We start from the raw sequence: 17145 nt of genomic DNA on the forward strand, positions 1-17145 counted from the left end.
ATTTTCGGTTTCCTCATCCAACTCCCGGATCCGGATCCGGTCAGGATTTAAAATAAGAGCTCTGAGACAGAAGGTTCTTCTAAATATTAAATTTCACTAGGATCCAATCACCCGTTCGTAAGTTAAAAATACCTCATTTTTTCTAATTTTTCCGAATTACCAAATTAGTGAATTACCGAACTAGGTCGATGACCTGATGTTTTGTCCTGATTTTTTATTTATTCATAAAGAAAAGAACTCAATACCACGAAACGGAATGTAAAAAATATAAATCGGTATTATGAAATGAAGCACAAAAACAGAACAGCGATTCAATGCTTAAAAAATAAGAACAATTTTAAGGGAGGTAACATTAAAATCCTTAGTTCCAGCAATAGTAATATCAAAGTGCTTGGAATGAAAAGCTATAATTCCTAGGGCAAGGGGGCCATATTATGGAATAGGTTAAGTAAAACAGATACTTCATATACATTTTAATAGGAAGGTGAAGAGTCTACACCTTATTGAAATCGAAGTTCTACAAAGAGTTTAGTCTGCGTTAATAACGTTTTGCAAAGTAGGAACCGACGCCATGGGTACTAGATTTCCTACCCAGCTTTGCTAAATAATCCAGACACTGCTTTTGTGAAAAATATACAGTATTTAAAACGTTTTCTCTTTTATAACGCTAATAAATTCATAATTACTGAAACTTCCAGGAACGAAAACTATTGTATACACTGAGTCCGTTGGCTTAGTCTACTTTTATAAGTTCTATTCAATAACCTTGGTTATCATAATGATTCGCTTTCTTCTTTTTTGTTGTTGTTGAGGTCCTGACAAATAGAAACAGGATGCTCAAAATGAAAATTGCTTTCAGTAAAGCGCAAATGATGTTCCGGACTTTAAAAGGCTTTGGGAACGTTTGCCCTGCCTCTGTTTGTAATAATTTCTCTTTGTCTTCAATTTGACTTAATTATTCAATGTAATTTCTATTTGTTTTGGGTGTTATTTATACATTGACATAAATTTACTCGTCTTTGATTTAATTTAGCTTTTTAGTTTTCTTTGAAAAACCCCGGAAGTTTTCCCTTTAAACAATGGTACGTAAAAGACGCTTGTTTTCAGCGTTACTCTCTTGTACAAAACGAACATAATAATACACACTCGTGGTATCTCTTCAGTAAGAATTTTAGTAAAGATTAAATTGCGTCAATTTGTCGCCTAATTCTCAGCGAGTTTTTTAGTGACGATTTAGAAATTTTAGGTGAAGAGAATGTAAATCAAGTTGATTTATCGGTCTATCAAGAGAAGCTCTTTGGAGAAGTAATCGGTTCAAAAATTGATTCGTGCCGACTTTTACTAGTGCCTTTAATAACATGTCCCAGGAGTAGGATACCAAAAAATGGTGCCATTTAGTTTTCTTGGAAAGTACAGGTGATAGTCCATATATGTTGTTTTATAATGTTTGTAACGCAAACGGAAGCACACGAAGTCTTCGAACTCAAAGAACTGATATTTAACTCCGATTCAGGAAGGCTAATGATGATTTCGATTAATCTTAGTGGTAAAAGTCTAATGCATATCTGTGAGAATTTTGAAAAATAGCCTAAAACCCCACAAAAATGGAGTCGGATCGAAATAAAAATTTTATCATTTGAATCTCCATAGTCAAAAACTCTGTTTAGGATAGCTAAAATCTTGAATAACAAGGAAAATCACTTTTTCGGACGGGAAGTAGTATGTGTTTCCGTCTTTTTAAATATTTTTCTCCCTTTTATTTTTTTTTTTGTCGCCGATAGTGGGGCGCTGAGATGTTTAAGGGCTCATTTTAAAGAAAATTGCTATACCTACCTAATTTTTGTAAGTAATATGAATCATGAAGGAATGGCGGAGATCAAGATTAAATCAGTATAACATAATATATAGAACGCTGTTATACTCGTAATATGAACATAAAAACATACTGGAATACACACGTAATATGTAATATACATAATATATGTGTAAAAAATTCTTATTTTGCTCTACATCCTAATGTTTAAAATCTATTGAGTTTACTCTTCCCCTTCAAACGGTAGGAGTAAACTCAATGTCGAGTTTACTCATCCTAATGAGTCTACTCAACATTAGATGAGTTACAACATCCTAATGTTGATAAAATGTATACCATAAAGTTTAAATATCTGAGAGGGTGAAAGATATCTTAGATACCAGATACCCAGATACCTTATCACCACGACTGCGGAACTAAGTTTTTTTTTGTATAGCTGTGCCACTAAAAAAATGCAGCATCTGCCTCTTGGCACCAAGAATTTACCTGAGGAAGAAAGGATAACTTCTACAGAACTAATCCATAAAGGAGATGGGACGATAAAGGCGAGCAACTGAAAAACCATTAGTTCCAGCTGTATCGCTGGCAAGGTACTTGACCTTACTATTCATGATACCTTCCTGACGCACCTTTGGGATAGTGAGATCTTGCTTGAAAACACATAGGAAGTCTATAACTTTATGTCACTTGAAAAAAAAAACATCCACACACATATACTTTTGTCACGTCTTTACTTGACAAAAACTTAATATAGTTGACCTTGGGTGATAAGAGGTTGACCTTTACCGGATTCTGAAAAAGCACAACCACAACGTCATCAGCTGCCTATCTTCGATTGAAGTTTGTCATTCCCTTGTGGTAAACTTATGTAGCTTAAATTTGTGGAACCCTCTTCTCCTTAGGCGTCGAATGGGCTCTAAAACGCTATAAGGCTCACCAAATGAAGCTATATGTAATTCTTATCAAGTCTTCTTCAGAGACATCAATCCTTAAATGCTAACGTGAAGGCAAAAATTTAGGGACCAACACGTTTAATATAGTTTTGATAAGGGTCTTCACCTTAAACCTTTGCCAGTACCAACCTATGCCCTCATTCCTGTCTCTGTTCAAATGACTCCCATAATCGAATTTTTTACTCAGGGTAAAAAAAAAAGGTAGTTTATGACTATTTATATTTTAAAATCGGCGTCCCCAACGAACTGTATATGGGCCAACTTCATTGTGGCCAATAAGACTAATATCCGATGTGATGCAATAGAAACTTGGTCTGCTAATTGGCTTCTCCTATGCGTTTTCTTCTAAGTTCAGTCGTGTGTTTCTGCAGCGAATATCCGAAGTTTGGCCTCAGTATAATATATTGATATACAAGTATAGATCGGCTTAAATGATCTTGTATCTAAAACAAAACCTCCTACAATAACACTCTTAGACACAGATAGAGAAATTGAGGTAATAGTGGGCAAGAAAGTGAATTTCCAGTGCAAATCAACCCTGGCAGTTTATCCTGGCAACAGTAATCTTTAGCTTTGAAAATTAAGCTATAGTGATTCAGTCATCTAAAACTATCGCAGATTATACAAATCACATTTAAAGTTTTGTCCATTCTACAAGAGACAAGACCCCTTTTATTTCGATGAAATTCAGAAATAAAAATAACCCAAAGACAATCCGCTAAGTGTTTTGCGAAGTCCTAAAAATAACCATACATTTTTGCTTATCCATTGGCTATATCTTGAAGGTCAAGTTCAAGTTCAATAATTTTATTATTCACATTTTATATATATATATATATATATATATATATATATATATATATATATATATATATATATATATATATATATATATATATATATATATAATATATACTATATATATATATATATATATACTAGCCTACAATTTCTCGGGGAAATTGTAGTCTAGTAAACGACACAACATTCACACGGGATTCTGATTAATGGATAATTCTTCTGGGCCTGGTCTATTTTGACCGGCGTTTTCGGGCTGAAAAAACCTATTCCTATAGTAGTATAATATTTGTAAGTATGAATATATAATGAGTCGGGGGTAATAGGCTTCGGCCTATCTGTGCCTGATTTGGACTCTTGCAGATAGAAGAACATCGCCAAGTGCCGAAAACCACGTTGTGATAAAGATAGGCCCATGATTGCACAAAGCCTCCATCCATACTGGAGGTCCCATGGACTTCTTGCTGTCCTGTTCTAAGCCGGCTTAAGCGCTTTGGTGTAGACTTGAGAAGATATGTTCATCCCCTTCCTGCACTGATATTCAGGATCATTACTTTTCCTGACGCTAAAATAATTTCAATGATTTAAAGAGCATGAAAATTGGAACTCGGAATTTTACGACGTTAAAAAATGACTATATTGTCGGCATTTTGGCTGACGAATTCAGACGATTCGAGCTGGACTTATTAGGAGTTTCAGAAACTTATCTTGGGGATGGGAAGCATGAAATTAAGTGATAAAAAATTTGTTTCTCTTCCATACAGGCCAAGAGCCTTTGGGGGGATAGTAAAATATAATATTGTATACGTATTTCATGATGAATAAATCTTATTTTATCTTTACTCAGGCAGGAAGGATAGGGTACATGGAGAGGGAGCAAGGCTCATAATAAATAAGGTAGCTGCTAAGTCTTGTTTAGGCTGGAAAGGTATTAACAATAGAATACTCATTGCTCATTTAATGACTTCAAAGTTCATGTGTAAGTTATGGTAGTATATGCCCCTGTTGAACCGACCGACGGAGATATTAGTGATTCAGATGGATTTTACTTACAGTTACAGGAGCACATAGACAGGATTCCAGGTAGAAATATGGTGTCTCTACTAGGAGATTTCAACGCCCAGGTTGTTAGAATAGGAATAGATATTATCCTAGCCTAGGTAAATTTGGGGTTGGAAAATAACACAGTAATGGCTTTAGACTTTTGCAATTTGGTAGGTATAACAATCTAGTGTTATAACAAATACAGTGTTTGTTCATCACAGTCGACAGTCGACATGTCGACAGTGTCAGTCGACATGGTATTCACGTGATGGTAAGAAAGCAAAACTTATTGATTATGCTGTAGTAAACTGAAGACTGGCAGAATCAGTACAGGATACTAGGGTATATAGGAGTTCTTTTATTGATGTTAAAAGTAAAGATCACCATCTAGTAGTGTCTAGGGTTAATATAAAGCTGAATATTTGGAAGGGTAACCACCTCTCGGGAAGTTATGATTTTGGTTTTCTCCAGGATGAGAAAATGAGAGAAACTTTCCAGGAACAATTGAATACTAAGCTTGAAGGTTTAAAATTTGACAATGTGGAGGATGGTTGGAATAATTTAAGAAAAACAATTTGTGAAGTTGCTGATGGTGTCTTAGGGAAGAAACTTAAGACTGCAGCTAGGAATATTAGTGAAGAAGCTTTATGTTTAATGGAGAGGAGAAGGGGTTTGTACCAGATTTATCCGAGTGATAGATCATACGAAAACAAAAGGAATGTAATGAAAAGGGAGAAAGCATTAAAATATGAACTAAGGAGGTGTGAAGTGGAGGCCAAGGTTAAAATTGTCGAGGATCTGGAAGATGTAGCCAAACGGCATAATAGTAAAATATTGAACTGGCATGTTAATAAATTAAGAGGGAGTAGTCAATAGGGACTTGTCCCAGTTAAAGATAGGAACGGGGCCACAATTAGTGATAAGGAACAAGTTAAAGAGAGATGGGTGGAACATTTTGAGAATGTGCTAAACCGAAATACAGTTGCAGGAAAAGATATAGATGAAAATGAAAAAGTTTTTGATACCTTGGATGTGAAGGAAGATTTGTTTTGTGAGGAAGAATTAGCGACAGTACTAAAAGGATTAAAAATAATAAGGCTCCAGGTGCTGATATTGTGATGAATGAGTTTCTTAAATATGGTAGCTCTGAGGTTAGGAATAAGCTACTGAAGATTATGAACATGATTTTTGAAAAAGGGGAAGTTCCCAAGGATTTTAGGAAAACCTTAATTAAACCGACTGTATAAGAAAGGTGACAAGAGTGAGTGTCGTAATTATCGAGGCATTAGTCTGGTCTCTGTAGGTAGTAAATTACTGAGTAATATGATACTTTTTAGACTGAGAGATGCTGTAGACAAAGTTTTAAGGGAAGAACAATGCGGTTTTAGAAAAGGTAGAGGATGTGTCGACCAAGTTTTCGCTCTTAGGTTAATAATTGAGAAGTCCCTTCGTTGTCAAACACTTTTGGTCCTCAGTTTTATCGATTATGAGCAAGCTTTCGATTATGTTGATAGAAGAGCGTTAACAAAGGTATTATCGTTATATGGTATACCAGAAAAATACATTAAAGTGATGTGTGCTATGTATGAGAATAATACTGCTGCGGTTAAGGTAGGAAATGAGGTTAGCAACTGGCTTTTGTATTAAATCAGGAGTTAAGCAGGATTGTGTTCTATCCCCCTTTATATGGATCATTTCAATGGACTTTGTCTTAAGGAGCATAGCAAGGCAATGTTAGACCACGGAATCAAATTTGGAGGAAAAATTATCTTGGACATAGATTATGCCAATGATTTAAGCATCCTAGATGAGAGTGTTAGCAAAATGAATGAACTTTTAGTGGTTTCACGAGTTTAGGGTGCTAGAATAAGTTTGAAAATTAATGTATTAAGACTAAGTCACTAAGCTAGGAATAATTGAAGATGAAAAGGTGACGTTCGGTAACAAAAAGGTTTATCAGGTGGGCAGTTTCACTTACCTTGGTAGTATTATTAGTAAAGACGGTGGGAGCAGTGAAGATATTAAAAGTAGAATAGCCAAGCTCAGGTTGTTTTTTTCACAGTTAAAAAAAGTTTGGAAGAATTAAATGATAATTCTACAAAGCAAGATTAGAATATTGGTAGATACAATGATGACAGTGGGCGTATATTGCTCTGAAGCATGGGCGCTCTGAAAAGCGGATGAAGATTTACTAGATATTTTCCAGAGAAATTGCCTGTGGATTGTTCTGGGTACCCGGCTGACTGACCGTATTTCAAACTGTAAGCTGTACGAAAAATTGTGCTTCAGTCTCGCTTTCTAGGGATATAATGAAAGAAAGGTTTAGATGGCTAGGGCACGTTTTGTGGATGAAGGATGACAGATTGCCGAAGATTATCCTTTTTGGCCAACCCTCTATGGCTAAACAAAAAGCAGGTCGTCTTTGTCTGGGTGGAAGTCTGTCATAAAGAAAGATTTAAAAGAAATGGGAACTTCATGGGAGGATGTTAAAAAGGAGGCTTTGAAGAGATTGGGACGGAGGAGGAGCGTGCGTAGCTGTGTTGGCCTCAGGCCGCTTGGTGCTGTGGTGAGTTGTTAATAGTAGCAGTAGTAGACAAAGATAAAATTACATTACAGCACAATGATAAACACAACGACACAATAGAACTTCAGTAATGTGAAAATTTCATTATTATTATTTATAGATTTTAATTACAAGAAGTTAACCAAGAGGTCCTTATCAACCAGCGCAACAAACTTCACAAATAACTTAATCTTATTTAATAAACCCTAAGTTAAGGATAACTTTCAACCAAATAGAATTTAAATTTTCATTTTAAGTGATAGGATAGAAGTAGCTTTATCAATAAGATCCTTCTTAGTATTTCAACACCGGGATATCGAGACAAACGGAGAGAATTTTGAATGTGTGTTTTAAAAGACAAGATTTGATCAATTACAAGTCCAAGGTTCTTCATCATATCCACCCGAAATATTGATAATAAATATTTTGAAGAAGTAACTTGAGTAATGCGAGGGCAAACATTTGACTTTCTACAATAAATTTTGAAATTAGTTTTCGATAAATTCAAAGTAATAAAGATTGATGAAGACCAATCAAGATTATGAAAAAATTCAGTATCTGTTCTCACATTTGGCTCATCATCATTCCTCTCAGAAAGTGAAATTACCGTATTATTTTTAAAATACGTGTCGAGACACGGGCTTGATCAGGCGCAGTGAACACCATTTATATAAATTAGAAAAAGCAGAGAACCAGGGACAGAGCCTTGAGGTACCTATACCTCGAAGAGTGAGGAACAGCTGGAAAGAGGAAACTGCCTCCATCTATTTTTTGCTTTGTATTATTCAGATAATATTTAAACTAGATCCGACGCTGATCCACTCACATCACAATTATTCAATGTACGAAAAATTATGTAATAGAATATTGCCTCGAATGTTTTTTTTTTATATTAATATATTGTTGCTGGAATTTCTCTTCTCTCCAAGCATTCATGAATATATTGGATAAGGGCAAGGATAGCGTCTTCAGTATTGTGTCCAGGCTTGAAACCAAATTGGAAATCTGTAAAGAAATTAGACGATTTAAGAAAATCATAAAACGTTTTATGATTTATATTGTAAATCTTTTATGAATTATATCATAAAACCTATATTTTTTTCAAATATTTTATAAAAACCTGAAAAATTAGAAATAGGGAGGTAAATGGATGGGGTTTCCGGAGAGTCACCTTCGTGAAGTATAATTGTTTTCGCTTATTTAAAATAAAAGGTTCAATATATCCTCTAATGGTAAAACTGCTGCAGACAAATTTTTTTATAATTATAGAACTAGACCCAACTGTTCCTGCTGAATTTGGATCACAAACTATTTTTTCTATTTCAAACTGAGATTTAGGCCCAAGAAAAATTGAATGCTTCGAGGAGATGGAAAGCACGAAGAAAAATGTTAATTACTGCTTGAATCAAACTGGTTCATTACTGATGATGAAATTTTCTCTCCTATGGTTGCAAAATAGATGTTCATAGTATCAGTCACTTCCTCTGCTTTATTAGTAGTCGATCCATCCTCCAAACTAATAACTTCCTTAAAATTAGAATTCTATTCTTTTTTTTATAAAAGAATTAATTAAAGACCACGTTTTACTTGCTGAGTTTTGAGCTTCTTCAAAATAATCTTTATAATACTGTGGTTTCGACAATCGTATCAGTGCGGTTAATTTATTTTTAAAAATTTGCACCTTACAATTAGTTTAATATTATAATATTATGGTCATTCCTTATTTCTTAGTAAAAACCATAAAAAGGATTTTAGGCGAACGTTTTGGGATTAGACGAATAATGAACGTGGCGAAGCACGTGTAATATTCGCGGAAGCGCATCAATGATATGGAAGAGCAAGACATCCTCAGCGAAAGGAAAAAACGGACAATCAATAAAAATCAATATTTTTTTCCCTTTTTCACATCATTGGTCTATTTTCTATTGCTTTTGTTGTTTTAATCTATGTCCATATTTTCATTTATATCTAGTTGTCGTTAAATTTGGACCATATACCCAACTCTCAACACAGATAAGTTAACTTGAAAAAAGTATTAGATAGTTTTTCCTAACAAAAATAAACGTCATTTGAAGCATTGGGTTATTCTTTATTTTAAATTACTAATGCTACAGAGAACTGTATTGTCCGCAGTTTTTCATTTGCGTTGTAAACAATTGCAAATAACATAACTAAACTATCACCTTTACTTTTCAGGAAAACTAAATGGAACTGTCTTTTACATTCCTAGTCCTGGGGTTTTTTGCATTTCCAATTCGGCTTCAAGTGGTGATGGCTCCTCAGTTTACAGTTTTTATGGCACTTGGTATCTACCAAGTGACATATAGCGATCGCAAATTCTGTCGGTCGGTCTGTCTGTCTGTCTGTCTGTCCCGGTTTTCCTACTTTAGGCACTTCCAGGTAAGCTAGGACGATGAAAATTGACAGGTGTATCAGGAACCAGACTAGATTAAATTAGAAATTCCCCGATTCCCCGACTCGACCATCTGGGGGAGAGTGGGGGGGGGCGGTTAAATTGGAGAAATTGGGAAAAGGAGGTATTTTTAACTTACGAACGGGTGATTGGATCTTAATGAAATTAGATGTTTGGAAGGATATCGTGTCTCAGAGCTACTATTTTAAATCCCGACAAGATCAGGTGACATTGGGGGGAGTTGGGATGGGGAAACCTAAAATCTTGGAAAACACTTAGAGTGGAGGGATCGGGATGAAACTTGGTGGGAAATATAAGCGCAAGTCCTAGATACGTGATTGACATAGCCGAAACGGATCTGTTCTCTTTGGTGGAATTGGGGGGGGGGGGGTTAATTCTCAAAAATCAGGAAAATTGAGGTATTTTTAACTTATGAAGGAGTGATCAGATCTTATTGAAATTTGATGTTATGAAGGATATCGTGTCTCGGAGGTCTTATTTTAAATCTTGACCGGATCCGGTTACATTGATCTTGGAGAACGCTTAGAGTGAAGGGATCGGGATGAAACTTGGTGGGAAAAATAATCATAAGTCCTAAATACGTGATTGACATAATCGGAACGGATCCGCTCTCTTTGGGGGAGTTGGGGGAGAGTTAATTGTGAAAAATGAGAAAAAATGAGTTATTTTTAACTTACGAAGGAGTGATCGGATCCTAATGAAATTTGCTGTTCGGAAGGATATCGTGTCTCAGAGCTCTTATTTTAAGTCCCGACCCAATCTGGTGACATTGGGGGGAACTTAAAATGTTGGAGAACGCTTAGAATGAAGGGATCGGGATGAAACTTGCTGAGAAAATAATCACAAGTCCTTGATACGTGATTGACATAACCGGAACGTATCCGCTCTCTTTGGGGGAGTTGACGAGGGGGGGGGGGATTAATGCTAAAAAAATAAACAAATTGAGGTATTTTTGACTTACGAAGAAGTGATCGGATCTTAATAAAAATTAATATTTAAAAGGATCTCGTAAATCAGATCTCTTATTTCAAATCCTGACCAGATCCAGTGTCATTGGGGGGGGGGGAATCTTTGAAAACCCTTAAAGGGGAGAGATCAGGATGAAACTAGGTTGGAAAAATAAGCACAAGTCCAAGATAAGTGACTGACATAACCGGGCCGGATCTGCTCTCTTTGGTGGAGTTGGAGTGGGGGAGTAATTCGGAAAAAAAATTGAAAACATGAGGCATTTGTAACTGATGAAACAGTGATCAGATCTTAATGAAATTTTATATGTAGAAGGATCTTGTGATTTAAAATTCTCATTTTAAATCCCGACCATATCCAGTGATATTTGGGGGAGTTTGAGGGGGAAACAGGAAATCTTGGAAACCGGAAATCTTGGAAAACGCTTAGAGTGGAGAGATAGGGATGAAACTTAATCGGAAGAATATGCACAAATTATTGATACGTGATGGACATAATTGGAACGGATCCGTTCTCTTTGGGGGAGCAGGGGGTTGTTAACTTGGAAAAATTAGAAAAATTGAGGTTTTTTTAACTTAAGCACGGGTTACCGGATCTTAATGAAATATGAGAAGGAACACATGTCTCCGAGTTCTTATTTCAAATCCCGATCAGATCTCTTGACATTGGGGGAAGTTGGAGGGGGAAACTGGAAATCTTGAAAACGCTTATAAATGTCGTAGATCCATGATTGACGTAACCGGACTGGATCCGCTCTCTTTGGGGGAGTAAGGAGGTGGGGATCAGTGCTTTGGCGATTTTGGTGCTTCTGGACGTGCTAGGACGATGAAAATTGGTACGAGTACGAGTAAGAGTACGAAAATTGGTACGAGGGGCTGAAGGGAGAGGAAAAATTGAGGTATTTTTAACTTTCGAATGGGGATCAGATCTTAACGAATTTCGATGTTTAGAAGGACCTTGTGACTCAGAGCTCTTATTTTAAATCCCGACCGGCATTAAGCCTCTGGTTTTCCTTTTAAAGCAATATATTGATTCTTAGAATTTTGCTAGAGCCCATGCCATATGAGCTCTTGGTTCTTGGCTCTTCTGATCTCGTCACAAGTGCAATGTGAGCTCTTAGCTCTTGTTTTTGGAAAATGTTCTTAAGAGCTTAATAGGGGGGCTAGCTGCCCTCTATTACTTTTGGTTACTTAGAATGGGCGCTAGAAGTTCTGATTCCCGATCAAATGAGCCCTCTCCCGATCTTGTATGATTACTGGTTCGATACGATCACCCCTGGGGAAAAAGACAAAAAACAAATTAACACGCATCCGTGGTCTCTTTTCTGGCAAAAAATACAAAATTTCACCTTTTGTATATAGCAGTTTGAACTTCTTCCTTAGGATTCTCTGGTATGTTGAATCTGATGGTGTACTTTTCATTAAGATCACCTGATGTTTTGGGGTGTTTACCCCCTTTTTCATAAATTCGGCAAATTACCACAGGCTCGTAACTTTCGATGGGTACAATTAAATTTGATGGATTTTTACATATTTCCAATAAGCATGAAAGTTTAATTCTTTTAATGTACCTATTGTCATCAAGACTCTGTTTCTTAGGATTTCGGTTACTATTTAGCCACATCGCTCCTTACTTACAGTTCGGTACTACGAACTGTTTGATGATACCTGTTTTTACCTGGTGTGAAACTAAGGGAAAGCAAGAGAAAAATGAAATTGAGAAAAGACACAAGTTGAAAATTCAGTATGATCTGGCGGACAATAACATTTTATGGGAATTATTTCTGTCAGCCCGCAATTGTGAGCTTAAGGGAGAGGAGTAAGTCTTTGCTCTTTTAACAGGGAATAAAGATAATTTTGAGATACAGTGGAAAGAACCGCACCGGTTCTCCCAGTAGTTTTGGGTGATATTTGTAGCATTAAAGATGTGGCTGGATTAAGTTAGCCTGGGGTGGGGTTCGAGGTCTTTTCTGCCGGCTTTTAGACACGCATGCCCATAGAAGATGGAAGGAGAAATCCCTACTGGGGATCAGAGTTGACATTCAGTTGTTTCAACCAACAGCTGATTCTAGCATTGCATGGCCAGTTGTTATTATCTTACCAAGGCTTTGTATTACCCAACTATGGTTCACGGGGGATACCCTCTCCCATAATGAGGTATTATCTATTCCTCTTGAAGCTTTACCCTATAGTTCCATACCCGTCTCTTATCCCCGATTGGCACCGACATTTTTGCTTTACATGACTGTCCTATGTGTTGGGAGCCAGAAGAAGTTACTTCATGTTTACTAGAAATTTGTACTCTAAACCCCTGTATCCTAATCATTCCCACGGACTTTTGTAGTTTTTGCCTCGAGTAGTTTTAAGCTATGCTAAGGAGAAAGTTTTGTTTTGATTCAGATGTGGTTTTATTTCCTCAAATGGAGGTTAAAAGGCTAGTGAAGCCTGTCCCTCATAACTCCTGGTATCATTTTATATATCCGAACCCCAATCTTCGTTTCTCTCATGTGCAAATTCGAGAGGGCGAGAAAGTTTTTCTTCTTTAATCGTGTAAAAATCCCTCAAGTGATGATCCAAAACACAAAAACTGTTTTCTCTTCTTGTTTGTTCCGTTTTTGTTTGTGGTTTCTTGGGTATATGTGGTATATTTCCTCCAGACCGCAGGCCGGGCCCGACTTACTCTTTGCTGTATATTAACTTGGTAATGTGCGAATAAATTCTTTAATCCTAAACTTTTTCCAATGGGTATGTTGCCCATTTTATTTTGGTTCAGTATTGGACATACGTAGATGGATGGCAGTGAATCTTTCAGCTGAGCTGTGCTAAGCAGATTTGGTAGCCCACAAATTTGAATAGTATTTTCCCGTCCCATATAAACCAAACTTTGGCCAAGTAAAATTTTTTGCGTTTTCTCTGAAAGAAATTACATGTTATCAGAGTACTCATTCAACTGCCACAATACTTCAGCCTTTGCTTAAGTTACAAATCAGTTCATGGCCGAACAAGAAAAAATGGGTTTTCAGCAGCATTGGCGTTTCAGTACTTTCAAAATCATAAAATGAATGTGGCTCACTTTACCACTAAATCCTCATGTTACAGGTCTTGCTGCTGACGTTGGGACTTTACAGAGACTTCCGAAGGTGATTGGATCAGATAGTCTTGCTCGTGATTTGGCCTTGACTGCTAGAAGAATGTATGCTGACGAAGCAAAAGAATCTGGACTCGTTTCAAGGCTATTCGATGATAAAACTAGGTGAGGGTTTATTTTCTTGCGTTTTTCCCTCTTATTGCGCAGAAGTAGGAGTAGAAGAGAAGTTTACCAAGATCAATTCTGCCAGTAAAAGTACTGTCGATCACACCTTTTTGCTATTTCAGACCCCTCTGAAATGTAAACTTAATACCTAAGTCGTTCCTGGGATACAGCCTTTAGACAACCAGCATGTACATAGTGCGTTTTGACTTGGACCAAGTGCGCTTTGACCAAATATACAACTTACAGCCCTCACCCCGAGACTGTCGAGGGTCTTTACATCTTCTGAGGCATAGTTATTGAACCTTTCAATTCTTATGAATAAAATAGCTATCTCAAAATTTTTATTGCTTGTCTTCGGAGAAAGGTAAGCACAAAGAAGCTTGGGAGAAAGAGCATGTTACTTACTTACTTGTGACAGGACAGGGGTTGCCCCTCAGCTGGCATTCGAAAACAGCTTCTGAATGAGTGTCTTCCATGATAGCCGGTCTTGTACCAATTCGTCACAGAACTTTAGCCAGTGCTTGTTCCATTTGAGGCCGAATATGCGAAAACCTGCAGCAAGACCCAAATCTTGCTAAACTAGTGTTCACCAACTTTTTAATCGCCCTCCTTATCTTTCTATGTCATATTGATAAGGATTGAACAAGAATTATCAGTTCAATTGCAACACAAAGTGTGTCCAAGCTAGCAAAAACGGCGAAGCGGGATGACGCTTGAGATTTTGTCGATTCCGAATTAACAACGGTGGGTATCATCATTTGATCTGATATCAGGAAGTGTAAAATTGAACACAGGCAACTGTGGCTAAAAATCCTTGAAGTACATTTCTCAGCTTCTATGATAGGCCACGGTTAAACACCATAGAGTAGGACAGCCCTCACTATATATGCTTATCTATTAGACTTATATACGATTATCTTAATTCGCAAGCTAACCTTTGACGGACCCAGAGATGTTTGGGAAGTTGGGTGAAAACTGGCTGAGCTCTAGATATTCCTTTGTTGACATATTGATCCCAACCTCCCTTTTGATCCACCTTGAATCAAGAAAACGAAACAGTCTACCTTATAAAGTGGGAGACCATTAAAGGTTAAATGGTAATCTGCTGTGATATTCCAATTAAAAACTTTAGTTTTCTTCGTGTTTTTTCGCAAGTCAAGGTAGACTGAGAAGTGTGCGACTTCGTCAAGCTTTTGCTGGGCTGATTTTGTGTCCGGCGAAAGAAGGATTACGCCGTCTCTGTAGGCCAGGTCTGTCAAGTAGACATTTCTACACACTACTGTTACTTCAAATCTCAGTAGAACATGGTCGAGGATCCAATCAATACAATAATTAAAAAGAACTGGCGAGAGTATACAGCCTCAATTCACACCCCACTCCATATCAAACTGCGATGACTCTTCGCCATAGGCTCTAACTTAAAATACACACCCATCGCAATGTTCTCGCTCAAGTGAATCAAAGACAGCGTAGTCTATAAATATATTGATAAGGGGGGAGGATGTACCTTGCGCATTGTTGCATGGTCTGGCGGAGGACAAAAAACTGTTTCGAGTCTCCTCTGCCAGACCGGAATCCAGGCTAATTTCCCCTATTCGCCCATCTCTCCCAGTTTGGAATCTATGTAGTAAAATGGTAGTAAATAATTTGGCTACGATGTCAATGAGAAACATCCCTCTATAATTCGTATGCTGTCTTTTCGACTTTTTGTGAACGGGGAGGATGACTAAAATTATCCATTTCTTTGAGAAATTCCTGGTTTTCCATGTCATAGGCAGCGCAATAGTTCTACCTATGATATTTGGACTTTACTGGAAATAATATTTATTTCGAGGTGAATGTCTCTGAATGTCACAACAACAAATGGATGTAGATTCAAAGTTAAATACAAATATACTGATATTTATTCCTTAAAATCTTAATAATTGGTGATTTAACAAAGTTAAAAAAAAGGTGAAAACGTTTAATATACAATTTGTTTTAGTGAATTTCAGATTATGTTCTGGTCTTCAAAATGCATGGAGGCGTCAGCCCTGCCCATCTTAGTTTCGGCTCCTTTTGAGTTTGACTCGATTTTTAATTGTAATTGCTTTTCTTTGGAAAAATTATAGCGAGAAAAATTTTTTAAAGTTAATTTCTGTAAATAACGGCAGAAGCTGGTTTCAATCAGGCAGAAGAAATTTTTGTAAATGTCTGACGGAATACCGTCGTCACCCGGAAACTTGTGCCGTCTGAGACTTCGGATGACACTGATGATTTCATCAAGTTCTGGCGAAAACATGTTTATACCGTACAGCTCCTTTGAGACAGAGGGTAGCCTGTTATCTGATTCTATAGTCATGTTTACAGTGAGATTTAGAAGTTCGCTTAAGCGTATTTTCCATCGCTCAAATTTTTGAGCACGACCGGTTGTGGTCTTACCTTGATTATCTTTACTCGGCCAGGCAACTTCTTACCATTAGCTCCTTTAAGAATTAAACATTTGCTTCTAGAACCGTGGTTTCTCGCTATGTTTTCTACTTTGTAGGCGGTCTCTTCCCAGTAGCGGGTGCAATCATTTCTTACACTTTGTTTAATGTACTTTCTCAGTTCAGCTTTCAACTGCTTGCCAATGTGGCTAGAAGTGCGTCTCTCTTAAATCAACTCTATGGATTTCTTGGATATTCAGCTCTGTTTAAAAGGGCGGGAGTAGCTAAGCATATCAGCATCAATTTCAGTACTGGAGATTTTTAAACTGCCACCATATTGCTCATGCTCAGTACCATATTGGCGATGCTCAGCCTTCTCATTGGTACTACCTTCTTTCTCATGTTAACAAGTAGAAGAATCTGTTCCAAAGAGGGTATTATCTCTGCTTGCTCTGGATCCACTACGGGCATCTTAAACAGAGCTTGACCATTTTCTCCTCATTAGGATATAATCTATCTGGGCCGCAGTAACATCATCGTTAGATCGTCAGGTGATGCATTGCCAAGCCTTGTGTTGAAGCAGAGGGCTTGCTCACTTATGGTTTCGAGCAAGTTGGACGGTGTTTATGCCATTTTAGAATCGTATTCCATGTTTGTATTGGCCGATCACGTCAGTGGCTGGTCAGTTGAGCCAACTAGGCCCTTCCAGTCTCCTGCTACTATGAGGCAATCCTGTCTTAGAGAACTTTTCATGTATACTCCAGCTCAATGTGGAATGCATCTATCTAGTCTTGGGCAGCATCACGGGCTGGAGCATTTACTACCATAACACTTATGTTGAATAGTCTACCCTTTCAGTGGTTAAGGGCAATTTTTGACTACTATTACAACAAATGTGACTGCTTACGAGTGTG

At 37.2% G+C, this 17145-nt stretch overlaps 1 protein-coding gene across 1 annotated transcript in view; it reads left to right on the plus strand.

Moving 5' to 3' along the window:
• Nucleotides 1–17145, plus strand: part of LOC136027394 (delta(3,5)-Delta(2,4)-dienoyl-CoA isomerase, mitochondrial-like) — a 47630-nt gene that overhangs the window by 16147 nt on the left and 14338 nt on the right. The window contains exon 5 of the mRNA XM_065704605.1: nt 13670–13823. Coding sequence (XP_065560677.1) covers nt 13670–13823 — 154 coding nt within the window. The remainder of the gene's footprint in view (nt 1–13669; nt 13824–17145) is intronic.

The sequence above is a fragment of the Artemia franciscana genome, chromosome 1, assembly GCF_032884065.1.
Source record: "Artemia franciscana chromosome 1, ASM3288406v1, whole genome shotgun sequence".
Lineage (NCBI taxonomy): Eukaryota > Metazoa > Arthropoda > Branchiopoda > Anostraca > Artemiidae > Artemia > Artemia franciscana.